General features: G+C 49.1%; 1 protein-coding gene and 1 long non-coding RNA gene across 3 annotated transcripts; both read left to right on the plus strand.

Annotated features, from left to right (window-relative positions):
• Positions 1 to 7,877: 7,877 nt before the first annotated feature.
• On the plus strand, positions 7,878 to 27,165 carry SARS1 (seryl-tRNA synthetase 1). Of its 2 annotated transcripts, XM_075559027.1 has the most exons (11): positions 7,880 to 8,092; positions 15,034 to 15,104; positions 17,552 to 17,632; positions 18,479 to 18,637; positions 19,592 to 19,735; positions 20,479 to 20,634; positions 24,584 to 24,805; positions 25,451 to 25,580; positions 25,879 to 26,036; positions 26,470 to 26,599; positions 26,790 to 27,165. In XM_075559027.1, exons 1-11 carry the CDS (start codon positions 7,957 to 7,959, stop codon positions 26,945 to 26,947), a joined length of 1,545 nt encoding a protein of 514 aa, XP_075415142.1. In that variant the 5' UTR covers positions 7,880 to 7,956; the 3' UTR covers positions 26,948 to 27,165. The 2 variants fall into 2 exon arrangements, with proteins under 2 accessions (XP_075415147.1, XP_075415142.1); XM_075559032.1 differs by lacking the exon at positions 17,552 to 17,632 and having other exon boundaries at positions 7,878 to 8,092.
• On the plus strand, positions 15,114 to 15,865 carry LOC142457950 (uncharacterized). Its single transcript, XR_012786397.1, has 2 exons — positions 15,114 to 15,265; positions 15,724 to 15,865. It is a non-coding gene; the product is annotated as an uncharacterized LOC142457950 (long non-coding RNA).
• Positions 27,166 to 27,372: the final 207 nt, after the last annotated feature.

The raw sequence follows: 27,372 nt of genomic DNA on the forward strand, positions 1-27,372 counted from the left end.
ACCAACAGAAGGATTCTGGATCTTGTTCTGAGGGTGGGGGTGAGGAGAGACCCCAAAGTCACACACACATTTCATAGAGGTACCTTCATTTAGTCTGAAAGAGGACAAGGCATGTGCAATTCATCCGGGAGAGGAAGGCCATCAGCGTGACCATTTTAAAGTCTGAAAAACAACAGATTCACCACAAAGCCTGACTGGTAGCAGATCAATTTATCAGTCACAGAGGGGACTGTGAAATCAGGGAGGGACCATGACGGATCCATACCCTGCTGCACATTAGAGGAATTTGCTTAATTCTGGAGCCCTCGGGCTACCTTGACAGGGCTGGGTACTCAGACCAAGTGCCCTAGCAACCCAATTCCCATCAAGGACAAGTCCCTCAGGGCAAAACTGCCCCTGCCTGGGCTGTCTGGGGAATTCCCAGTAATGTGATTACAAACACCCAGCCTGAGGACAAAGCTTTTTACATTCTAGTTAATGGCCAGAATGAACACAGTCAATGGGAGCTGAATATTTGGCGGGCTATGGTTTATAGTGGGAGACCAAAGTGCTTAGAATTCAAGTTGTACTACAACCCCCAGAGTGACAGAAAGAAAAGAATGTAGACTCTGCTGGTCTAGAAGCCAAGCTCTCACCACTTGTTGAGGAAGTAGCCAAAAGGCTGGAGGTTTGAATCCACCCAGAGATATCTTGGAAGAAAAACTGGCCATCTGCTCCACCAAACTCAGCCATTGAAAACCCTGGGGAGCTTAGCGCTGTTCACACACACACACACACACACACACACACACACGGCTGTCATGAGTCAAAGTCAACAGCAACTGCTTTAATGACATTGGGATACCATCAAAAGAGGTAACAAAATAGGAACAAAACTCAAAAGCAACCCTATAGGACAGGGTAGACCTGTCCCTGGGAATTTCCAAGACGGTGACTCTCAAGAGAGCAACTCTTTACAGTAGTAGAGAGCCCTGTCTTTCTCCTGAAGAGCAGCTGCTGGCTCCAAACTGCTGATGTTGCAGTTAGCAGCCCAACACATAACCACTACAGTTGGTTCCAACTCCCGGTGACCGTGTGTTCAGCAGAAGGAAACACTGCCCGGTCCTGTACCATCCTCACATCTGTTGCTTGAGCCATTGTTGCGGCCACCGCCCCATGCGATGCATCGTTTGATCTCTTGGCTGCTGCTGCCAAGAACATTGATTGAGGAGCCAAGCAAGGCAGAATCCTTGACGAGTTTGAGCCTCTCTCCGTTTATCATGAAGCGGCATGCTGGTCCAGTTGTGAGGTTCTTGCTCTTCTTCACGGGGAGTTGTAATCACCCAGTAGAGCCTCAGAAGAAAGCCTGGCAATCAATCAGCTCCTGAAAGGACACATCACAGCTCTACTTGGACACACACGGGGTCAAAATCGACTCCACAGAAAGTGATTGGGAGGGGTCTTTTCTCTCAGCCTCCCCCACCCCCACAGCTAGGGAAACAGGTAGCCCCCGGCAGGCCATGCCTTCAGAAGGCTTACAGAGCACAAAGCTTTGAGGACTCTCACACATTTTCCTCGGAGACGACAGCTTTTACGCTTCCTTTCCACTCGTTTCAAATCTTAAGCCCTAGGCAGGCTGAAGTCAGGGGGCAAGCCCAGACCTCCCGAGTCTGCTTGTCAGCTCCACCATTGGCACTAGGTGTACGACAGAGGAGGGATAGTTCAGTCTCATCACAGGAGCCTCTGCAGGTGGCTGGCTTGGGAAGGGGGCGCTAATGCCTTTCTCTGCAGGCTGGAGAAAGATGGGCTTTCCATTCCCATGGAGACTTAGGCTCAGAAAAGCAGATGCAGTTCTGCCCTGCCCTAGAGGGTCTCTGTGAGTCAGTCGTCCATGACACGCAGTTTGGTTGGGTTGAGCAGGGTGGAAGAACAGAACAGCTAATCTCAGACACCCCCGCCCCACCCTGATAATCTCATCTCCAGGAAGAAAACTTGCTTTCAGCCAGCAGCCAGATGATTTTATCAGAGAAGCCTGAATGTGATCATATCAAAGTAAAGTGAAATCTTTGTTTAAAGGATGTTATGAATTAAATGCTGTCCCCCAAATTTTGTGTTAGACTCTTGATTCCTATACCTGTAGAAGTCATCCTATTGAAAATAAAGTTTTCTTTGTATATTACTGAGAAATAAGGGCAGGGTATGTCCTAAGCCTAAACGTAAAAAAAAAAAAACTCGTTATGTTTAATGTCATTGAACTGCATGTAAAGATTGCTGAAGTGGCAAATGCTTTGCTGCCTATATGTGTGCCACAATTTAAAAATACATATCCGTGAATGTTTTCATGTGATTTTATTTTAAACTCTAGGTGCAAGCTTACAGCAAACCCATTTCCTCCCCCATGGTCTGCACATAAAGTGTGCCAGGTCATCAGTTACATTCCCACCGTGGGAGGGAGCGCTCCTCACACCTGCCCCGGGCTGCCCATGTCCTGTGTCTAAAATGTCTACCCCCTCCTGCTTTCTCATCTTTGCTTTTGGGTAAATGTCTCCTTTTGTTTTGAATCTTGTATAGTTAACTGGTGTGAGTCGGCATCAGCTCGATGGCAGGGAGAAAGAGCACGCTCCTCTCAGATGCTCCTGTTTATTTTTTAATCATTTTAGTGGGGGCTCATACCACTCTTATCACAGTCCATACATAACAGCAATTGTGTAAAGCACGTTTGTACATTCATTACCCTCATCCTCAAAACATCTGCTCTCCATTTAAGCTCTTGGCATCATTTCTCCCCCTCCCTCCCCATTCCCCTCTCCCTCATGAACCCTTGATAATTTATAAATTATTTTGTCATATTTCACACTGTCCGATGTATCCCCTCACCCACTTTTCTGTTGTCCATTCCCCAGGGAGGAGGTTATATGTAGATCCTTGTAATCGGTTCCCCCTTTTTACCCCACCCTTCCAGTATCACCTCACCACTGGTCCTGAAGGGATCATTCATCCTGGATTCCGTGTTTCCAGTTCCTATCTGTACCAGTGTACATTGTAAGGTAGAATTGGGACCATGATAGTGGGTGGGGAGGAAGCATTTAGGAACTGGAGGAAAGTTGTTTCATCGTTGCTACACTGCACCCTGACTGGCTTGTCTTCTGTAGGGGATGTCCAGTTGCCTACAGATGGGCTTTGGGTCCCCACCCCGTACTCCCCCTCATTCACAATGAAATGATTTTTTGTTCTGATGATGCCTGATACCTGATCCCTTCGACATCTTGTGATTGCACAGGCTGGTGTGCTTCTTCCATGTGGGCTTTGTTGCTTCTGAGCTAGATGGCCACTTGTTTATCTTCAAGTCTTTAAGACTCCAGACGCTGCTCCGGTTTAAGGGCCTGTTGCTCCGAGTAGGCATAGACTTAGGGGCAGTGAATTTGTTAGGGTTTTGGGTTTGCGTTTTTTCTTTTTGTTCTATTGCTTGGTTGAAAGATGGTTCCCAGGAACGGCTTCCGCTCCAGGTCAGCAGGGTTGCTGAGGGCCCTTGTCGTGAGGGTCCCTCCAGTCTCCATCAGACTGAGAAGACTGACGACCTTGTGAACTTGATTTTTGTTCCACAGGCAGAGCACTTGGTCCTGGTAGCTTGGCATGTGGGCTATGGGCTGGGTGGCTCATGATAAGGTGACCAGATTTTAACAGTAAAGCGATGCCATTGATAAAACTCATATCCTGGCAAGATAGCCACATGGCAGCCGAAAACCGTATACCCTAGCTTGTCATGCATTCTTTCAAAAAATTGGGACTTTTTAAAAACACCACAGGACGCGGGAAACGTTGCTCAAAAGCGGGATGTCTGGTCACCTTTCGCTTCCTTGAGTTTGGTTTTCTTCTCCTTTGCTACTCCCCGGAGCAGGAGGCAGAACATTGGCTTCATGAACAATGCCGTACCACTGACGTCAATGTCCCCTGGGGCGAAGGGCCCATGAAGTTGTTGATGTCTGAGAAGTTTCCCTGACTGCCCCATGTGTGCTCTATTGTCTATATTAATGTTCATACGCCTACAATTACGTATTTGGGAATAGGCTTTTCCTTGTATGGTAAGGGGACGGCACCATTACAGGGTGTGACCTAACCCACCCACATCTGAGTGAGGTGAAGAGAAACGTAGGCACAGAGACTACAGGTGCCCCGTGACCAGGAACCCCAGAAGACTGGGGTTACCACTGTTGAAAAGAACAAGGGTCTTCCCTCCCAGAGCCGAGGGGGAGCTAGTGCCTGCCCCTAGAGCTAGTGCCCTGGATTGGACTTTTATCTCGCCCCCTCACCTGTGAGAAAATAGTGTTATTGTGTAAAGCCACCTACTGAAGGTATTTTATTACAACAGCGCTGAGACACTAAGAGGTTTTCAAATGGACTCCGGACATGACGTCAATACTTTGCATGCCTTCAAATCGGTCAGTTTCCTGTTGGGAGAGATTCCTCCTTTCTCTCCCTCAAAGTTTTCGGCTGCACTTTTCCAACCTATGGTCTTAGGGTTGGTACAAAGACATCCTGATGTGCCCAGTACTCCAGCTTCGATTCTGAGCACTAGTTTGTGGGAGGCTGGGAGCATTAGATTCCTTGTTGAGTCTCCACAGAGATTCAACCTCTGCTGAGTTCCTTCTCGGTAAAAGTTTTGCCCTCAGGCAATGTTTGAAAGGTGATAGCCTCAGCTAATAAACTGATAAGTGAATTATATGCCAATAAAACTGTTAAAAAAAAAAAGAAAGTTGATTGCTGCCAGTCCCCTAAGGAACGCAGAGACTTGCCTGGATGTGTGCACCCCTGACGGTAATTGGGGTCCCAGGGCCACATAGTCATGTATGCCTCGGTTGGTCAGAGGGCCCAAAACCGATCTTGCAAGGGTTTGTTTTTTCATCTTCAGGAGTGTACATAGCTCAATCCTGGCCCCTTTTCTGACTCTGACTCTGTAGTCCAGCCTGCAACTGTGATGCGTTGATGTGCCAGCAACCATGGTTTTGTGTAGCTGCTTTTGTTCTTGTGCCTTTGAAGTAGACTGTGCCTGAGATCCTTGGACACCATTACGGCCTCCCGCTAATAGTCTCTCTCATCAGGATGACGTGCTTTTGTCCTGTTTAGGACTTACTAAAAGTGTCACTATCAACGATATTTGGACTTGGGGGCTCATTTCTATCCCAGGGGAGTCCTTGTGGCACAGTAGTTGTTAGGCTGCTAACTGCATGGTCAGCAGTTTGAAATCAAGGAAGTTGGGGCTTTCTACTCCAATAGGGTTACAGTCCTGGAAACTCACAGGGGCCATTCTCCCCTGTCCTATAGTCTTCCTATGAATTGGAATCAACTTGGTGGCAGTAAGTTTGTTTCGTTTCTCCCCTCAGGGAGTCCTGGTGGCAGAGGGGGTTACACATTGAGCTGGTAACCACAGGGTCAAAGGTCTGAATTTAACAGTTGCTCTGAGAGAAAGATGAGGCTGTCTGTTCCTTTTAAAATGTAAAGCTGGGGCACCAAAGGCACAATTCTACTCTGATCTGCAAGGTTGCTCTGAGTTGGAATCGACTCAAGGGCAATGGGTTTGTTAGTGTTGTTAGGTGCCGGAGTCAGTTCCAACCCATAGTGCCCCCATGCACAACAGAAGGAAACACCTCCCAGTCCAGATTCCTCTCACAATTGTTCCGACGCTTAAGCCCACTATGTCGATTCAACCTTTTTTTTTTAAAACAACTCTTATCACAATCCATACATATACATACATCAGTTGTATAAAGCACATCTGCACATTCCCTGCCCCAATTATTCTCAAAGCATTTGCTCTCCTCCACTTAAGCCCTTTGCATCAGGTCCTTCTTTTCCCCTCCCTCCCCGCTCCCCCTCCCTCATGAGCCCTTGACAATTTATAGATTATTATTTTGTCATATCTTGCCCTATCTGACGTCTCCCTTCACCAACTTCTTGAGGGCTTTCCCCTCTCGCACTGCCCCTCTACATTACCAAGCATGCTGGCCTTCTCCAGACTGCTGTCTCCTGACAACATGTCTAAAGTGTGTAAGATGAAGTCTCACCATCCTTGCCACTAAGGAGCACTCTGGCTGCACTTCTTCCAAGTCTGAGCAGTCTGTCATATTAGCAGTCCATGGTACTTTTAATATTCTTTGCCAGTACTACAATTCAACTACATCGACTCTTCTTCAGTCTTCCTTATTCAATGTCCAATTTTTACATGCATATCAGGGGATTAAAAATACCATGGGTATTGGGTGGGCCTGAGTCAGGCCTTAGTCCTTAAAGTAACATCCTTGCTTTTCAATACTCTAAAGGAAGTCTTATGAAGCACATTTTACCTAATGCAATACATTACTTGACCTCTTGACTGCTGCTTCCATGAGCATTGATTGTGGATCCAAGAAAGGCAAAATCCTTGTCAATGCCAATATTTTCTCCATTGATGTTACCAATTGGTCCAGATGTGAGAATTTGGATCATCTTTACATTAAGCCTTGATCCATACTGAAGCCTGCAATCCTTGATCTTTGTCAGCAAGTGCTTATTTCAAGTCCTCTTCATTTTCAGCAAGATGTGTCAGCTGCATATCTCAGGTTAAGAAGCCTTCCTCCAATCTAAAGGGTTTGTTTGGGTTTAATTCCCCTAACACAGCCCAATAATCAGATTAGGAAAGAGTTGAGGTGAAATCACCTGGGACTAAAATATGTTGGCATAGTCTTATCTAAAAATAGGAAGAGAGCAGAGATTCAGACAAGGAGTCCAATATTAGGACCTATTTTCAGGTACAGCAGAGAACTTGGGGTCAGATCTCAATTTAAGTTAAAGAGAACAAATCTTAAGCAGGACAAAGAAAAGACAAATACAAAAATGCATCCTCTGGATGAGGGAGACCACTAGCAGAGGTCATAATGGTGTCCAAAGGTTTGTGAGATTCACAAACCTAGAAAAGGCATGGGAGAGCAAAGGAAACTCACAAATTTACTAGTGGCAGATCAATACATCATATTTACAGGTGGGCCTATAGAAATGGGAATGAGGGGGGGGGGAATGGGATGAGACCAGGATTGGGGCACATACATTGTTAGACATATGAGACTGCCACCCTAGTTTGGAGTCTCCATCAACGACACCCTTGGGGAGACTACCTTGGCTTGGCTGGTTAATGGAGTGGAGGTAAGCCACCTTCTAATGCACTCTGCCTGAGGGCAAGACTGTTCATGCCCCAGGTTAATGGTCAGAAAGAATTCAGTGGGGGCTTAATCTACATAACCAAAACCTAAAACCAAGAACTGTGCTGACTCATAGCAGCCCTATAGGACTGGGAGGACAAGCCCCCTGTACGTTTCCAAGACTGTAACTGTTTACAGGAGTAGAAAGTCTCATCTCTCTCCCTGGGACCCGCTGGTGGTTTCAAACTGCTGACCTTGAGTTAGCAGTCCAAGGTGTAACCACTAGGCTCTCTGCAAACCAGATGCTCCAGAATTTAAGCTCGCAGACAGACCTAAGTCTGTAAACCGGAAACGGAAATATCTTGGACGCTGGTCAGTTTCCGAGCTAGGCATCAGGTTGGCAGGCCTCTGCCGCTGTGACACACCCCTCAGCAGGACGAGGAAATTGAGATAATCACACTTTTGAGGGACGACTAGAGTCCTACAGGAGGTGGGGGGAGAGCAAGAAGGGACGGGTGGGCAACCAAGCCACACGTGGACACGCAGGAGAAGCTCACATCTGCCCTCCCGGCCCCGTCTCCACGCCGCCGTATCCGATCGAGAGGAGGCGCCCGCGCGTACCCCTCCGCGCCTGCGCAATGGCGACGGGTCGGCGCGCACGCCGCGCCTGCGCAATGGCGACGGGTCGGCGCGCACGCCGCGCCTGCGCAATGGTGACGGGTCAGCGCGCCGGCGCAGTGCGTCGCTCATAGACTACTGCGGTCCAGCACTCGGTTTCCTGAGGGTTGACGCAGAAGAAGGAAAGATGGTGCTGGATCTGGATTTGTTTCGGGTGGATAAAGGAGGGGACCCGGAACTTGTCCGGGAGACGCAGCAGAAGCGTTTCAAAGACCCAGGATTAGTTGACCAGCTGATGAAGGCGGACAGCGAGTGGCGACGATGTAAGTACCTGGATCGATGGGGCACCCCTCTGTAACCCCTCGTCTCACTGCTGCCCTCAGGCCGCAGCGCCCACGTCTCGTCAGACCTTCTCCCATGTTGCGATGTTCCCGAGACACCCCCTTTACCCCCGAACATCCTTGGGTGCCGACCGCTTCCCACGCTGGCTTTCCTCGGGAGCCTTGGGAGGTCTCCGCGCGTGCTCAGAGCGAGCTTGGGCGGCTGGGAAGGAGCATTGCGCACGCGCAGCGAGAGCTGTCAAGCGCTCCAGCCCGATGGGTAGCCGGAAAAAAGTCACGGGCGGGAGATTTAGGGTCCGGGGACGTGCCCCCGCTGCCGCCCCGCTTTTTTTAACGCCTCCGGCACTTTTCATCCTTCGCGAGGACTGCCTTCTCCTCTCTCTTTCTTAGGGCCTAGGGACGGGTCACATCTGCAACACAGTCGGTTCACTCCACCCTTTTAGACGGGGTACTCGGGCTTTCCGTGGCCGGCTCCGGCTAAAAGTACACCTCCGAGCTTGGGGAAGGCCATCCTGGGGCCTATGGGGACGTGCAGTAAGATTCCAGAGCAGCCTTTCGGAGACCAGAGGGGTGTGGTGGTTAGGGAGGCATGCAAAAGCGAGTGATTGGGGCTGTTTATTTGTGATTTGTCCAAGTTCTCTGCAGAAGACATTGGATTCGATGATGAATTCATCTAGGCATCATTGATGAAGCGATTGGCCGGAGTGGTCGATGGGTGGCCGGATGGTGGATGGTGAATCACCATGTGATTCATTTTGTCTGATGCAATCGTTCTGTAAGCAGCCAGAGTCGCATTTCTGACGGCATACTGCAGAGGCAGCCGCTGGGGGGTGATCGTTGGTATTAGGAAGATTGATTTTCCAAATTCATCAGGGTGGTGGGTGCCAGGGGACGCTGTGTTAACTCCGGTTGCCACAGCTTCTGTGTGTCTCAGCCATTCTAATGTGGCTTGTTTGCCTGTGAGAGCCCACGTTTGAATCTGAAATTCTGAATTACAGTGGCATTAAGTTTTGCCACATTTTATGTCTGGGAAAAAAAACTAAACTAGTTACTATTTCACTGAAGTCGGGAGTATCAGATTATTATTATTTAAGTCAGTCCAGGCATTGGCCCATTTCATGCAGGGTAGAACTGGGGTCGTGATAGCTGGGGTGTGTGTGGGGGCAGTATTAAAGAACTAGAGGAATGTTGTATGTTTCTTCAGTGCTGTACTGCACCCTGGCTGGCTCATCCCTTCCTTGTGACCCTTCTGTGAGGGGATGTCCAATTGCCTACAATTGGGCTTTGGATTTCCACTGTGACCCCCCTCTCGTTCCAATCAATATGATTGTTTGTTTTGGGTCTTCTGATGCCCGATATCTGATCCTGTCAACACCTCATGGTTGCTTCTTCCATGTGGACTTAGTTGCTTTGTTGTTTCCCTGCTAGCTGGCCGCTTGTTTACCTTCAAGCCTTTAAGACCCCAGACACTATATCTTTTAGTAGCTGGGCACGATTAGTTTTCTTCACATTTGTGTATGCACCCATTTTAACTTCAGTGATCATGTCAGGAAGGTGAGCATCACAGAATACCAGCATCTTAGAACCAAGTGTTCTTGCAATAAGGGAGGACTTGAGTAGAGGCCCAATGTCTATCTGCTACCTGATACTTAACCTATAAATATATGTACATAGACCTATATCCCTATAGTTATATGTGAATATATTTACATATATACATGCCTATATTTATAGCTCTATAAATGTCTTTTGCCTCCTAGTTCTTACCTCTATTTTCTTTTACTTTCTTGACCCGCTATTATGTTCAACCTTCATTCGGCAATCAGTAATTCTTTCAGCTGCATTGCACTTGATCAAACCCACCAGGCATTCTGCACTCTCCTCGACATCGATTTTAGATGTCTTATTGTTCCTCATCCCTGGTTTTTTGCCTCCCCACCCCCTTTCTCCCACCTCCCCCACTACCCTGTGTCCCCCACCCCCCAACTATCGGTCTTTTGTTTTCTGCTCAGGATTGTTTATCTTGCCTATCTTATATAGATAAATATGAAGGGGAAAAAAGAAGGGGGGGGGGAAGGCCTATAAATAGTTTCAGGTCTGTCTGCTGACCCTTATGTCTGTTTCCAATTGAGTCTGATGAGGTGCCAAACCCTGCCCTTGGAGTCTGAGGTCTATTTTCAGGATTCCTCAGGGACTTTGTTGCTTTGTTCCCCTTGATGCTCTGTTGGACTCCCTTTGCAGTTTGTCCCAATGTGTGGGTGGGGCGGGGTGGAGGGGGTTCGGATCAGGCACAATTCCTGTACTGTGTCTCCAGTGCTGCCCCCTGCAGCGCTGTGGTCAGTGAGGGGATATCATGTCTTGTGGGGGGCTGACTGTGCCTTGGCTGCTTTGAGCAGGAGTGTCGGCCTCAGGGCTTTGTGGGCCAGGATGTGTTTCACAGGTTGTGTAGTCTTTTTTTAACAATTTATTGGGGCTCATACAATTCTTATCACAGTTCATACATATACATACATCAATTGTATAAAGCACATCTGTACAGTCTTTGCCCTAATCATTTTTTTCTCCTCTTTTCTTTTTTTACATTTTATTAGGGACTCATACAACTCGTATCACAATCCATACATATACATACATCAATTGTATAAAGCACATCCATACATTCCCTGCCCCAATCATTCTCAAGGCATTTGCTCTCCACTTAAGCCCCTTGCATCAGGTTCTCTTTTTTTTTTCCCCTCCCTCCCCTTTCCCCCCTCCCTCATGTGCCCTTGGTAATTTATACATCGCTATTTTGTCATATCTTGCCCTATCCGGAGTCTCCCTTCCCCCCTTCTCTGCTGTCCCTCTCCCAGGGAAGAGGTCACGTGTGGATCCTTGTAATCAGTTCCCCCTTTCCAACCCACTCACCCTCCACTCTCCCAGCATCGTCCCTCACACCCTTGGTCCTGAAGGTATCATCCACCCTGGATTCCCTGTACCTCCAGCCCTCATATGTACCAGTGTACAGCCTCTGTCCTATCCAGCCCTGCAAGGTAGAATTCGGATCATGGTAGTTGGGGGGAGGAAGCATCCAGGATCTGGGGGAAAGCTGTGTTCTTCATCGGTACTACCTCGCACCCTAATTAACCCATCTCCTCTCAGAATATATTTTTATATGACTTCTTTCTCTTAAAATTTTGCCTGCAGAATTCATCCAAGTTGTTATGCACAGCAGTAGCTGGTTCTTTTTGATTTCTGTGCAATATTCCATTACATAAGTATAGAAATCCACCCCCTTGTTGATGGACATTTAATTGTTTAGCAGTTTGAAGTTATAGGCTGCTGTTAACATTCTTATATGTGCCTTTTGCAAAACATAAATGCTCATTTCTGCGGAGTATGAATCAGTGGACTCACTGGGTCATAGGGTAGGCACCTGGGATTTAGTCGCTATGCCAAATCGTCTCCCAAAGTGGTTGTATCAGTTAATATTCCCACCAGGAATGTATGATGTGGCTTCAACAAGTTCTTGGGAAAATGAAAAGAGAAATAATGAAAATTTCCCATGAAGTCATACAGAGCTCCTATTTCTCTACCCCTGCCACGTAACCTTGGCAGTCATGCGACGGCTGTCTCGTGGCTGCTCAATGTGGTTTTAGTTGTATTTTTTCTAATAACCAAAACCCCGAGCACCTTTGCAGGTGCTTATTGAACATTTGGACAGCCTATTTTGAGAGCTGCCGGTTGAAACATTTTGTCCATTTTAAAATCTGATTGCTGTATTCTTATTGATGTGTGGAAATGCTTTGTATATTTTGGCTATAAGATCCTTATATATTCTGGATATAAGATACATACCCTCTCCCAGTTGTAACTTGCTTTTTCAGTCTCCTTAATCTCTTGATAATCATATTCTTAATGTTAATAAAGTCTAATAAATTATAACTTATAATTTGTGCTGCTTGTGTTTTATTTAAGATATACTTCTGTAGCCCAAGGTCCTAAAGAGACTCTCTATTTCTTCCTCCGGCAGTTATTGCTGCACAGTTCATTCTATGACGTAAGTCCCCAAGCTTATTTGTTTGGGGGGTAAAAGTTAGTCAGTGTTCCCCACCTCTCGAAACGAAAAGCTTCTGTGCTGTCTACCCCGTAATCGAGGATGAAGTCTAGGTCTCTGCGTTTGCAGTCCCACTGGCCCTTCCAGGGCCCGTTGTAGAGCAGTTGGCACCCACTTTAGCAAACACTGCGCTATCATCTCACAATAGCTTTGATATATGATGCGAAGTATGGATTGGAGATTTTTGTTTTTTTACTATGGAGATTCAATTGTTCATGATAAAAATGCAGCAAACCAGGAATAGAGAGTAACTCTCTTCATTTCATAGCACATAGTCACCAAAAATCCTTAACTGTCATATGATGGGCTAGTAGCTTTTTCCTGCTGAGGATGGGCACAAGATGAAGATGCTCACCATCCACACATCTTTTCAACACTGTGTGGAAGCTCTAGACAGTGGGGGTAAATTCCGCTTTCATAGCCCACAATACCGCTATGCATGGCTCTAAAGAACAGCAGTGTATTTCCTTACCCTTCGAGAAGGGGCAACTTCAGATCCATGCTGGTGGCAGAGTTAGGGGCTCTTTCCCCCGTGGTGGCTTTGTTTGCAGCTATCTCCTGGTTCTTGGTCCTTGAGTGCTTATGGATGTGTTTCCACAGGATTTCCGTTCTTCCCGTGCGTGTGTGCGTGCATGTGTGTGTCTCTCCTTATATCAGTTCCCCCTCCCCTTTTTAAACTTCGTTTAGAAGGGATTAGGTTTAGGACTCTACCTGCTGGCTGGTGTTTGGACAGCCTCATTTGAGAACTGCATGTTCAAACATTTTGCATCTGCCTTCCTTAATGTAACAAAAGAAAGTCCCAATTTATAGGTATGGGTTCATGATTATAGCATATTTGTATGGTGTGGGTGGGGGCGTTCCAGTTTAATCCATAACATAAGGCAAGAAAAAGAAATAAAAGATTGAAATGCCAGAAGTAAAACTGTCATTATTTGCAAATAAGTTGATTGTGTTTGCAGAATCGGAACTATAAACTTAGTAAGGTCCCTGAGTACATGTCTACATATAGACTCAGTGATATTTTATGTATATATAATAATTAAAAACCATCAGATACCCTGAACTAAAATCAAAATAATGTTCCAGACCAGTCTACTGAAAACTACAAAACATTGCTGAGAGAAATAAAAGAATATTTAAATAAATGCAGCTGTATATTCTACACAGGTTATATAACTACAGTCCCTGAATTACTGATGAAATCTGTTCCAAAGTGTGTTTTTAACTCAAATTGGCCATGCCAATCAAACAGGTGTGTATAGTCCTTATGTGGCCTGGCTTTATTGCAAGAAAAGAGGCCCTGCTGATGTAGGGAGTTACGTGTTGGGCTGCTAACCCAAAGGTCAGCAGTTCTACTCCATCAGTTGCTCCTCAGAAGAAAGATTTGTTCCCCTAAAAATGTACAGCCGTGGAAGCCCCAAGGGGCAGGGGTACTACGAACAGAGTGCACTCAGGGCCAGTGAGCTGGGTTTAGTGCAAGAAAAGGCTCAAAGCCCTTCGGATGATATAAAAGCTGCATGGGCAGGAGGTGAGGTGACGATGAAGGATTTGTTGTGAACAGGGTGGCCTAGTGGGCTCACATGTTGGGCTACTGGCCACCAGGGGTTCCATGGGAGGAGATGAGGCTGTCTCCTGACACAGAGTCACCGTCTTGGGGAGCATAGGGAGCAGCAGTTCGACTCTGTTGTGGAGGGTCCCCAGGAGTTCCAATTGGCTCTTTGAGAGGCTTGGTTCCGTTCTTTCAAGCGAGGGCAAGCGTCCAGGGAGACAGCATCCACTGCCTGCGCAAAGATGGCTGCCAGCCGCACCCTTTGGAATAGCCTGCTGGTACTTTTTTTCTTAAAAAAAATTTTAATCATTTTATTGGGAACTCTGACAGTATCATATCATTCCATAGTTCAATCACATCAAGCAGTATTGTACGATTGCTCCCACAATCAGTTTCAGTACATTTTCTTTCTCCTTGAGATCAGTGCCCCTTTCCACCTTGGCCCCCCTTTCCACCTTACCCCCAGGAACCCTTATCTTTTACCCCGATAATGTTTTTCCTCTTGTTTGCTTGTTTGTCATGTCTTACACGATCCAGTCTAGCCATTCTGCCAGTACTCTTAAGGGCAGCTTTATCTAGGGGCGACCTCCTTTCTAGCCGTCCGTTTAATCAGCCGGGGGAGTGGTCTTTACCATGCGGCCCTAATGCTTGCAGTCAGAACGTCCAACTTTCGCTCATCAGAGTTAGGTTAGAAGAGAGACTGAGCGCCCTACCAGTACCTTATTAGTTTGTGCCAGAAACCCACTGGTGGAAATTAAATGAGAAGAAACTAAATTATTCTCCAGGCTGCAGATGAGCAGGAAATGACATTCCGTAAGCATTCTCCGTGCAGCGACGGAGCAGCCAACTTCACGGGGACAGAATCACGACCACCCTTTTCTAGCTTCGTGCACGCACGCGGAGTTCCTCTCAACCAGTGTTCATCTGCGGGGGCAGCTTGCGATGCGATGGTGTGGCTCGGCTTTCTCTGATTAGCCTGCGTTCACTCTCTACAGCCAAATCAGACCCGGCTACATTCCTTTTTAAAATTCCGTCTCACAGCAGCCTAACCACCTTGTCATCAAATGGGGACACTCTCGCGTATCCAGTGAGATATATATGTATATATGAGGGGGGTGTGTGGACCTGTCTAACCATGAGTGTCACCACTCCTAAGGCAGGTTTTAGCTCAGCCTGCATTTTGACTGAGCTGCGAGCAGACTTGGGGAGCGTGCATAGAGACGGAATGCCTTAGCTGTGTATGTTCTTCTGCTACATTCTTGCGTTCTTTCTTCTCAGGCAGATTTCAGGCAGACAACTTGAACAAGCTGAAGAACCTCTGCAGCAAGACAATTGGAGACAAAATGAAGGTAAGAACTTGGTAGAAGTCGGTTTACGGCTCCAGTTATTTGTTTATGTCCTTAAACTAATATGCACGTCGTTTCAGCTGGAGAGTTTAATTCTGCAAAGTACTGGATTTCCTATCGAGGAAAGAACTGTATTAAAGGACTAGAAAGGAAAGACGTCGGAGGTACTGTCGGAGGTTGGGGAGGTCATCTGCTGCCCTTCGGATAAGATTTAGGGAGTTCAAGTTCTGCCTTGTCCAGCGGTTATCAACCTGTGGGTCGAGACCCCTTTGGTCGAGCGACCCTTTCACAGGGGACACCCGATTCATAACAGTAGCAAAATTACAGTGATGAGGTTGCAAAGAAAATAATTTTATGGTTGAAGGTAGCCACAACATGAAGAACTGTATGAAAGGGTAGAAGGTTGAGAACCGCTACCCCTTGCCCCTTTGGCTCTGTGATTTTAACCACGCTGACTTTGGAGGCTCCTATCTGTAAATTGGCAATGCTAAAACTCACTTAACCCACCCACTGCCATAGCCAACCCCCCCCACACACACACACACACGTGCACAGTGAGCCCCAAAGCCCCATGCTGTTAAGCCAGTTCAGACTCATGGCCACCTGTGGTGATTCATTTAAGGTCTAAACCAGAAACCAAACTCCCTGCCATCCAGCCCATCTGACTGAGTGATCCTATAAGCCAGACTAGAACTGCCCCTGTGGATTTCCGAGACTGTAAATGATTATGGGAGCCAAAGCCTCATCTTTCTCCTGCACCTGAGGTATGAACCAAACCCACTGCCTCCTGACTCATAAGGACCCTACAGGACAGGGTAGCACCGCCCATGTGAGTTTCTGAGACTGCAACGCTTATGGGAGTAGAAAGCCTCATCTCTCTCCTACAGAGTGACTAGTTATTTTGAACTACTGACCTTAAGGTTAGCAGCCCAATGTGTAACCACTATGCAGCCAGGGGTTCTACACTTTAAATATAATTACCTCCCCCTATCCCCCAAAAATCTCAAGTCAGCTCTGAGTCAAAAGATGGCCATACTGGGGCACTGGGTGGGTTTGAACTGTCAGCCTTTTGGTTGTCAGTTAGGCACTTAACTATTGCGCCCCCAGGACTCCTAGCGCAGCACAGAATCATGAGACTGGACCGGGGCCAAGCACCCTTCAGTTACTCAGCAGTTGGGTGTTACAATAAACGGCCTTCGTCCAGAAACCCTGCGGATGCCCGAAGACTGAAATTTCAGCTCAGTTTTTGCCGTATTATCCTGAATAGTTCATGACTTTCACTATTCTTCAAAAAAAAATTCTTTTAGCCTCTTAATCACTTTTTAGGAATATATTTAATACACTGTGCAATCTGTATCATTGATACGTTGTACAGTTTGCAAATTCCTAAAAAAGAAAAGCCCCAAATTTGGAGCCTGAACCAGTGAAGAAGAAAACAGAAAAGATTAGCTTGGGCTTCTGGCAATTTACTCTTCCTGCTCTGCTAGCCTGCATCCTGCTAATTGTATTTGTCACCCGTCCAGCTTGTGACTTACTGTGGAATTGATGGCCCTGTCAGTCTCTTCCTGGGGGACTCCTGAGGATTAACCATTTGTGTTTCAGAGGTCTCAGGATTATGTCAGTTTCCATGTAAACCCAGGCCTCTCCATTAGTACCAGTGGGTGGGTGGTGGTTTTGTATCTTTTTTTGTAGAAGAATATGGGAGTGGCTTTTGATGTGTTACATTGTAACCCTGAGATTATTCTCACCTGCTCTCTGCGGAAAGTGTAGCACTAGCTCTTGGTTTGGAGGTAGTAGTCTATTTCTACATAAGGTAACGGAATAGCCATAGGGCGTTAAGGGACTGGCCACGGAAGTCAATCGATTGCAGAAGGGCTGTCGATACAGGGGGCAGCCTCAGGCTCCTTGCTGCCTGTGCGGATGCGGATCCTGCTTACGATATCATTACACAAACTGAGCTTTCCGCTTTCCTCGTCTTCTTGCTGCAGTGTATTTGGGCTGTGCCTGCTCTTCTCGAGACTTGCTGCTCCATTCAGGCTTTCCAGCTTTTTAAGAGAATTTCGCTCAAAGTCTCTCAGGAGAGTGAGTGGGGTTGTGGGTAGAGCCCGGACTGTCACTTTGGTTTGTGAGAATGCACGGTGGCATGAGCCTTTCCCCCTCACTGCCAGGGTTTCTTCACAGGCTCGTCCTCGGGACTGCTGCTCCCGTCGCCAGCACCCTCTCTGGTTGCCGGTGCGGAGACAGTCTTCTCAGGGGCCTCCTGACCTTCACAGGCCGCAAAACAACAACAACAAACTAGTCATGGCAGAACAGGGACTTCAGATGTACTAGCTTTTCCCCACTGAGCGAGGTGCCGGGATTCGTGCCCAGGCTGTACTGATTTGACGTGCACAGACACAGCCGCGTCGGGAGACTTGCCCTTAGTGTGTTGGTTTTCTTCCTTCCTGCAGAAAAAAGAGCCAGTGGGAGACACCGAGGCCGTCCCAGAGCACGTGCTGCACCTCGATGACCTCACGGCGGACACTTTAGCTGTAGGTGACCCTTGGCGTCTGGGGCAGGCTTTCTCCTTAGGCTTCCTCGATATCTGCAGCTTAAGCTTGTCCCGCCCGCTCTGTCCATGACCATGCGCTGTCCTGTCGTCTGTGAGCCGGGAGAGGTGGGCACACTGTAGGAGCAGATAAGCCGTCGCCCACTGGTCCTCCGCAGCCCCCTGTGGGCAACTTTTCCTTTCAGCTCCCGTTTGTTTTTGAGAGACAGCCTGGAAAAGTCAATGATAAGACTAGAAGGAGCCAAGCTGTGCTTGGGCTATGTTGTCTTTGTAAAACCCAAACAAACTCTCCCTGCTTTCAAGTCAGTTCTGACTCATGGGAACCCCATAGCACTGCCCCTGTGGGTTTCCTGTAACTTTAGGGGGAGAGGAAGCCTCATCTTTCTCCCAACGAGTGGCTGGTGGGTTTGAACTGCAAACCTTGCGGTCAGCACAGCACACAACCACTGCCCCACCAGGGCTCCACCTCTGCCTTAGGCACCCAAAAGAGAGTGCCAACAGGTTTATAGGCTAAGACCACCTAGAGCAGTGGTTCTCAGACCTCTTAGGGGTCGAACGACCCTTTCCACAAGGGTGGCCCGATTCATCACAGTAGCAAAATGACTGATAAAGTAGCAACGAAAATAATGCTATGGTTGGGGGGGTCACCACAACACGAGGTACTGTATGAAAGGGTCGCGGCATTAAGAAGGTTGAGAACCACTGATCTATACCCCTGTGTGGAGTCTCGATTCTTTGAAAGCCTTTTTCCATTTTAAGATGCCCCCCAAAGGCCTGCCCTCCACACACTCTGCCCTGATGCCCAGTGCCCTGGCCTTGTACTCCACAGAGCCTCCAAGTCTCACAAATCAAAAAGGTCCGGCTCCTTATCGATGAGGCCATCCTGAAGTGTGATGCCGAGCGCCTCAAGCTGGAAGCCGAGAGGTTTGAGAGCCTCCGCGAGATCGGAAACCTTCTTCACCCCTCGGTGCCCATCAGCAACGACGAGGTAGGTAGGCGGCGGGCTCTGAAAGGGCGGAGGCCGGAGGAGAGCCGTGAGATGCTGGCACGCTGTATAATAGGCCTTGTGTCATAGGCAGGCTCTTTGTACTTGCCCTCTGCCCACCAATTGAGAACTGAAGGAGTCAGATCCTTGCGCGATTGGGAAGTGGCAGAGACAGCAGGTAGGAGGAGACTCCTGGCACTGAAATCTCTTCTCAATGGGGCTGCTGTCCTCCTCGGCGGGTTGCCCTTGGCAGCAGCCAGTCTTGCGGGAGGGATCTGCTAAATCAACCCTCCCCCTCACCCCCCTGCTGAGAAGCCGCGGGTTGAAGGGGAATCTGCATGAGAAAAGCTCCCCGATGTGCAGGAGCTGCCCGAACAAAGCTGCTGGGAGCCCGCCTTTGTTCCCTGACACCCCAGCCGTGGCAGGGCCCGTCTGTGCCGCTCTCGTTCATTCCCTGGTGAACGCTACACTCTCTGCTGCCGGCGACTCCGAGAGGTCAGGGCCCTGAGCCCGCCCTCACGTGGCCCCGCAACCAATGAGAGCCGGGGGAGAAAGAAAAAACCTACATTCTCATCAGCACCCAGGCGATGCCCATTGTCCAGGAGGGTTGCCCTTGTGCAGCCTTTTCAAGAAGGAGCCTTTTAAAGGGGCACAAACAAAACAAAACAAAAACCCCACAAAGCAAGACAATGGAAGAAAACACCAGGTCTCTTGCAAAGTTGCTGTTCCAACTTCTAGAATCCTTTCTCAGAGTTGGTAAATGTTTCTCTCTCCATTGACCACGAATTCCCCAGCAAATTCCCGCCTGCCTCAACTCTCCGCTCCCAGTGACTAGAACCCAGTGTAAGAGCCACCAGATTGCGCCACCGCGCTGTGGCCGTTGGCCCGGGGTCTGGAGACATGGAGGTTGTAGGCCTAAGAGATCCTGTGCCTTTCTCTCCGGCCCGTGCCCCACAGGACGCCGACAACAAAGTGGAGAGGATTTGGGGAGACTGCACAGTAAGGAAGAAGTACTCCCACGTGGACCTGGTGGTGATGGTAGATGGCTTCGAAGGCGAAAAGGGCGCAGTGGTGGCCGGGAGTCGGGGGTACTTCCTGAAGGTGAGAGTTGGGAATGTGGGGTTAGACCTATGCCATTGTTTTTTCACGTGACCTCCTTCACCTGGCTCTCGGATCCGCCGCTTGTCCCTGCTGACCCGTTCCACCGCTGGCTTGTGGCCATGTAGCACAGTTCTCTTTCTAGCGGAGGAGAATGCCACCCATTGATGCGCCCTGAAATGTACTGACTCAGTCACCCAGGCGTGTCGTGGATGTCCACTGTGCCAACCTTTGTGCTAGGCGCAGGGCAAACACGATGACTCAAAGCTGGGTCTCTGTAATTAGACAACGAGACAATTGTAATAAAGAGTCCGAATCTGTATGGTAGGTCCAGAGGGCTCTGAGAACAGGCAGGTAGAGGTAAGAAACCCAAGCTTAACTGGGACAGAAAGTGGATGAGTTCAGAGAACTTTCCAGAAGGACATGATGCATACACATGATGATGTGATAATCTTGGAAATTCTGCACAGGTATATTTAGGAATGCAATTGCAGATATAAAAGAGGCCAATGTTCTAAGAATCAGCATAAAACCTCTCCCATGCACCCTGAGCAAATAATCGTTCTCCCTCTGCTTTGGTTTCTTAAAGGGAATTCTCTTTACAAACTGACTGATTTGCTGGGCAGGGGTGCTAGGAAAGTACCGTTTGAGTTGAGGGTTACAAGGAACCCAGGGGTCATTCTGGCAGACGCACATGTGGCGGCAGACGGCTCTCACTCACCCACCCTGTGTGTCTGCTCCTTCAGGGGGTCCTGGTGTTCCTGGAGCAGGCACTCATCCAATATGCCCTGCACACCTTGGCAAGTCGGGGCTACACTCCCATCTACACCCCCTTCTTCATGAGGAAGGAGGTCATGCAGGAAGTGGCGCAGCTCAGCCAGTTTGATGAGGAGCTTTATAAGGTGAGTGGCGGGGCCTATGCAGCAGACTGGCTTCAGGGCGGCTCTGCTCAACAGCACACTGTGTGATGACCGGATGGTCTATGTCCGTGACTTTGGAGCACTGAAAAATGAGGACGGTGCTACCGAGGAACGACATTTCCCCGTTGTAATGTAAATGGCCACCTGTGGCCAGTGGCTACCGTTTCGGACACAGATATAGAGCCTATTAATCTGTTTTCAGATAATCTGTGTCACTTATAGAGAGCATATTTTAACATCATTTGTTCAATAAAGAAACTCATTTTTTAGGTGCTTGAGAAAAACATTATGGAAGTACCACTAGGTCGTGTCTTTGTACCCTTATCTTCAGATTGGAAGCTTCTACAGGGCAAGATGTACTTTCCTTGGCTCACAGTTTATGTTCCTTCTCAGCCCTGAGAGCCCGAGGAGGGCTCAAGCCGAGGCTCAGCATGTCACTCTGACACCGATGGGTAGTGGTCCAGTCTTAGTCCAGCACTCAGAATTTCAAGAATGCCTCTTGTCACCCGCTGCCCATCAAGCTCACTCCACGTCTCCCTGTCTCTCTCCTTCCAGGTTCTCTCTCAGAAGTGGGGGCTTTGTTCTTACTGGCTTGTTTCCTTCCAAGACCCACCTGGAAATGGGGTAGACAGCAACTCTTGGGCGCATGTGATTTATCTTGTTTAGTGAGTGAAGTTTAAGAGTCAGAACCTCTTCCCTGTTGGCTCTGATGGATGCATTCAAGTTGTTGTAGTTATTGGAGAACCACTGAGCAACAAAACGCCCCCTCCCTAAACCCCAGCGTTGGATGGCCTTTGTGTCATCCCTGTCTGCCCTCCTGACGATGACGGGAGGGATCGTCCACGCATCAGCTCAAACCCATTTACCTTCTTTTTCCTGATTTCAACCCCCACGGCTGGATCGTCACTAATAATGCTCAGAAGGGTCCAGGCAGGCAGCACCGGGGCACTGGAGGAGTGGGAGAAGCACCAGCTGGCCGAGGTTACCCGAGTTCCCTGCTCTCCATCGCTCATACTCTGATGTTCTTGAATTCTCAGGCAGACATGGTGACAGGTTGTACCAGTAAGGAATTTGGGTCGCGTGTCTGGCCTAATCAATTCTGACTCCCAGTGACTGACCCCTTGGAACAGTAGAGCTGCGCTGTAGGGTTTCCTGGGCGATAGCCTTTACAGGGTGGCTCACCGCCTCTATCCCAGAGCTCCTGGTGGGTTTGAACCACCAGCCTTGGGGCTAGTAGTCATGCCCTTGGGCGGCACCTGGGCGCCTTCTTGTCTAGTTTATTCATTTTCCAGAGCAACACAGTCCAGTAAGACCAATGCACCTGAAGAACTAATTTTTTAAAAAATTTTATATAATCCTTATTTAAAGTGGGGGCCCTGAGGGTGTAGTGATTGTGCTAACTGCAAGGTCAGCGGTTTGAAATCACTAGCTGCTCTTCAGGAGAAAGACGGGGCTTTCTTGGAGTCTTGGAAACTCAGAGACAGTTCTACCCTGTCCTATTGGGTTGCTATGAGTCAGCATCAACTCCGTGGCAGTGACTTTGGTTTGGGATTTATTTAAAGTTAAATAGCCATATGTACCTAGTTGCTACTGTCTTAGAAGTTTTTAGAATTTTTGTTGTGATGTATGTGAATAGCCTGACCACTGTCAGGGTCCAGGTAACTTTCAAGGGACCCAAACCCTGACCCAGAGGAAGTGGGGAGCTCCCGCTCCCACCCCTCTTTTTGATGAAGTGAGAGAATATAACCACACAAAATTTGAAGTGTGTTATTCCTAACATAACGGTTGCCATTGTTTCCTGTGTGTGTGTGTGTATATGTGTGTGTGTCTTTTTCATGTCCTTCCAATCACCATGTATTAGGGGCTTCTAAACACTGTGGAAAAATAGAAGTTAAAAAACAATGGAAGAAGAAAGTAAAAGGAAATAGAGGAAAGAAGTAGGAGGCAACGGGCATTTATAGAGATCTAAATACAGGCATGTACATATGTAAATATATTTATATATGATGATAGGGAAATAGATCTATGTGCATATGTTTATAGGTTCAGTATTAAGGTAGCAGATAGACATTGGGCCTCTACTCAAGTACTCCCTCAATGCAAGAACACTTTGTTCTATTAAACTGGCATTCCGTGATGCTCACCTTTCCGACATGATCAATGAAGATAAAGCGGTGTGGTGAGGAAGGCAGATGTGGTGAAGAAAGCTGTTGGTGCCCAGCTATCAAAAGATATAGTGTCTGGGGTCTTAAAGGCTTGAAGATAAACAATCAGCCATCTAGCTGAGAAGCAACAAAGCCTTCATGGAAGAAGCACACCAGCCCGTGTGATCATGAGGTGTCGATAGGATCAGGTATCAGGCATCAAAGAACAAAAAAATCACATCAATGAGGAGCTGATACCAAGGACTCAAGTAGAAAAAAAATGCTTTGAAAATGATGGCAACATCGGGGACTACAATGGGCACGTTGGCCTGGGTGTCAAGTGCTCCAAGGAAGTCGCCACTGCCATCCGAGGGGCCATCATCCTGGCCAAGCTATCCATTGTCCCGGTGCGGCGAGGCTACTGGGGCAGCAAGATCGGCAAGCCCCACACGGTCCCCTGCAAGGTGACCGGCCGCTGTGGGTCTGTGCTGGTGCGACTCATCCCTGCCCCCAGGGGCACTGGCATCGTCTCAGCCCCTGTGCCCAAGAAACTGCTGATGATGGCAGGGATTGATGACTGCTACACGTCGGCTAGGGGCTGCACAGCCACCCTGGGCAACTTTGCCAAAGCCACCTTTGATGCCATCTCCAAGACGTACAGCTATCTGACCCCTGACCTCTGGAAAGAGACCGTGTTCACCAATTCTCCCTACCAGGAATTCACTGACCATCTTGTGAAGACCCACACCAGAGTCTCCATGCAGAGGACCCAGGCTCCAGCTGTGGCTACCACATAGTCAATTTTATACAAAATGTAATAAAGTGAATTGAGCCTGAAAAAAAAAAAAAGAAAATGATGGCAACATATGTACAAATGTGTTTGACACAATGGATGTATGTATGGATTGTGATAAGAGTTGTAGGAGCCCTCAATAAAATGATTTTTTTAATGGAAATGTCCACAACCATTTTGATGTACTCTAGTGTGTACATCGGTTTGTAGACTGCCTTTTATTTGGCAAGATGTAAATTGTTGCCTGTGTTACTACGTGGTCCTCATTCTCATCATTCTTAATGGGTATACGATAGCCCCTCTGTGGACTATTTGGGGGCTTTCTATTTTTTAAGTTCAACGTTTAAAAAAAAAGTTCAATATTACCATGAACTTTTTCCCATTTGTATCTTTAAAAGAAAACTTGCATATCTTATTCAGCTAAACACCAAAGTGCATTCCTTAAGGATTTTCATCAATAGACCAGCCTTGGTCACCGAGAAAACACGGGCAGCCTCTCTTTGTCGAGCCCTGGTGGTGTAGCGCGTCCCATGTTGAGCTGCCAACGACAAGGCCCGCGGTTTGAAACCACCAGCCGCTCCTTAGACCGATGGGGTGTTCTACTCCCCTGCAGCGCTGCAGTGTCGCAAGCCCGCAGGGGCAGCCCTGTCCTTGCGGGTCACTCTGCATCAGCATTGCCTTGAAGGCCGTGAGGCTGGTGTATTTTTAAGTACCTCGTTTTGTCCCGTGTTGGCAAACCCCTGTGGATGCTGGCTCATATTGCGACCAGCCCAGCTTTTATCGCATGCCTGCCATCATCCCACCTCATGGTATGTTTTAAAATGTTTATTGGGCAAGTCTCCGTTCAATCTACATTGCCTTCCTCTCTGTTGGGACCCCTTGTTGGGCTATCCCCGGCCCGTTTTGCCCCCTCTCCACGGCCAGGTGAGGAGTAAAAATCCTTCCCAGGGCTGCCCGTCCCCGCTCGTAACTAACAGAGGCCGGTCTCCCACAGGTGATCGGCAAAGGCAGCGAGAAGTCTGATGACAACTCCTATGATGAGAAATACCTGATCGCCACCTCCGAGCAGCCCATCGCCGCGCTCCACCGGGACGAGTGGCTGCGCCCCGAGGACCTGCCCATCAAGTATGCTGGCCTGTCCACCTGCTTCCGCCAGGAGGTGGGCTCCCACGGCCGCGACACCCGCGGCATCTTCCGAGTTCATCAGTTTGAGAAGGTGAGGAGGATGAGGAGGAGGAGCGGACGCGTCACACCGCGGGTCCGAGCCCACCCACCCTCACGCCAGCGCTTCCTCTCACCGCCTATGTCTCTGTCCTATCAGGGGGTGGGGAGAGCCTGAGATTCTCGGCAGGGGGGGCTGTGGGTATGAACTCGAGCCAAGCTGTCCAAGTTCAAATGCCAGCTCTACCCCTGGGTGACCTGGAACAAGTTGTATAACTTCTCTGCTTCCTCCGTAAGGGCAGTCATACTACCTGTTCTGGGCAGGATCCTGGGTAGGCAGCATTGTTGGGTTATCTTTGGGCTACTCACTCCCAGGTTCAGCATTCAAACCCACCAGCCACTCCATGGGCGAAAGATGAGACTGTCTTTCTCCCATAAAGAGGTACAGTCTCTGAATTCCACCGGGGCAGGACCGACCCCATGGCAGCGGGTTTGCCTTCTGGATTCGGTCTTTAGCCCTCCTGTGATTGAGCTGGTTGGAATATGGGAAGATGTAGAGCGGTGCCAAGGCAGCAGGAGCTAAGCTCTGTGTATGCTGCTGCAGTTGGGCGGCCCGGCCTCACTTACCCTCTATTGTGGGAAAGGTATTGCCCCCCCCCCCCGTGCCATCGTCACTGCCGCTGCGGCCCCCTCTCTGCAGATTGAGCAGTTTGTCTACTCGTCCCCGCATGACAACAAGTCCTGGGAGATGTTTGACGAGATGATCGCCACCGCAGAGGGGTTCTACCAGTCTCTGGGGATCCCGTACCACATTGTGAACATCGTGTCAGGTAGGAGGCCCAGCACCCTGCCTGCCCGCCTCTCCCGCACCCCACAAACACCCTGCCCCCACCCTGCCGCCACTAGCTCAGCGGCCACACAAAGAGGGAGCTCACAATCCCCCTAATCACTCACATTAATTAAAACATCACACTCTTCTCACTTGGGAGTGTTTGGTGATAAGACTATCTGGGTGTGATTCTGCTTCTGGGGACGAGATTTGAATTAAATAATCCTTCAGACTTGCTAAAGGTTAGCCTTCTGAAACACCACTCCCTCCTTCGTTCATTCAGTGGGGTTTTCCTGCAGGTTCTTTGAATCACGCTGCCAGTAAGAAGCTTGACCTGGAGGCCTGGTTTCCGGGCTCTGGGGCCTTCCGAGAGCTGGTCTCCTGTTCCAACTGCACGGACTATCAGGCGCGCCGGCTCCGAATCCGATACGGGCAGACCAAGAAGATGATGGACAAGGTAGGGGAGCCCCTCCCCAGGCCGATCGCTCCTATTCCTCAGCCCCAGCACCGATGAAGCAGCTCAAGCAGGGATCCAAAAATGATTTCTTCTTAGTTTTCTTTTAGACACCTGGGGATGCCCTGCCCATGAACCTGCTCCTCAGACTCGGCTCGGCCCTGCTCTCCCGAGTCAGGCTGTACAGGCTCTAGGGAAGCCACAGTGCAGTGTCTCCTTTCCCACAGAGGAGCCATGGCCACAGCGGGCCCCGCCCTCCCCAGCCCCAGGCACACCAGGTCTTCCTCGAGGGCACGTGAGGAGGCTCAGGAGTTAACCCACAGACAGCAGAAGGCAAAGGGAATTCCAGTTTGGAACAGGGTTTCTGTTTAGGTAGTCTGTTCCCCCATAAGACAGGCGTCGAATTTAAGCCACCGCCCGGGGCCTCTCTCCCCAGGTGGAGTTTGTTCATATGCTCAATGCTACCATGTGCGCCACTACGCGCACCATCTGTGCCATCCTGGAGAACTACCAGACGGAGACGGGCGTCAGGGTGCCCGAGAGACTGAAGGAGTTCATGCCGCCAGGTGAGGCGCCCAGGCACCCCAGCACTCCCTCCTCCTGTCCTATAGCTCTTCCGAGTAGCTGGACAGACCCCAGCCCCACGCTTCCTGGTTTAGACCCAACGGGTCTACCTACCCCGGGCTCTGCTGCGAGAAGCAGGGCTCTGAGTCGTTCATTTGTTCATTCATTTATTCATTCATTCTTCCTGCCCAGGTCTCCAAGAGCTGATCCCCTTTGTGAAGCCGGCACCCATAGACCAGGAGCCTTCCAAGAAGCACAAGAAGCAGCATGAGGGTAGCAAGAAGAAACCAGCCGCGGGAGCTGTCGCCCTGGAAGGCCAGCTGCAGAACATGGGGGTCACTGACGCCTGAGCACTCCAGCTGTCGGCTCTCAGGCTTCAGTTTCTGCCCGCCTCAGCCAGGAAGCCAAAACTACCTGTCGCCCTGCCCCATCTGACTGCATAGCTAAGGGGACCGCCTATGACGGATGCACAGTGCAGATGTTCCCATCTCTCCGCATGGGCATAGGCTCCAGTCACTGGTGACTGACAATGCCAAGTAATAAAGCTTCTGGGGAAGGCTCCACACTCTCCCTCCGTCTTCTTCCCTGGCAGCTGCCCGGGGCCTGACTGGTCTCTGCTCTCCTTCCACATGAGCACCTTCTGTTCAGCAAGTCAGAGAGCCTTGGAGAAGGTAGTGAAAGCACAGGTGGACCCAGCGAAGGCTCAGGGACAGCGAACATCTCAATTCTTAGGGACACAAGCTTCCAGGACGAGGGCCAGCCACTCCCATACACC

This window comes from Tenrec ecaudatus, chromosome 1, assembly GCF_050624435.1.
Source record: "Tenrec ecaudatus isolate mTenEca1 chromosome 1, mTenEca1.hap1, whole genome shotgun sequence".
NCBI classification, from domain to species: domain Eukaryota; kingdom Metazoa; phylum Chordata; class Mammalia; order Afrosoricida; family Tenrecidae; genus Tenrec; species Tenrec ecaudatus.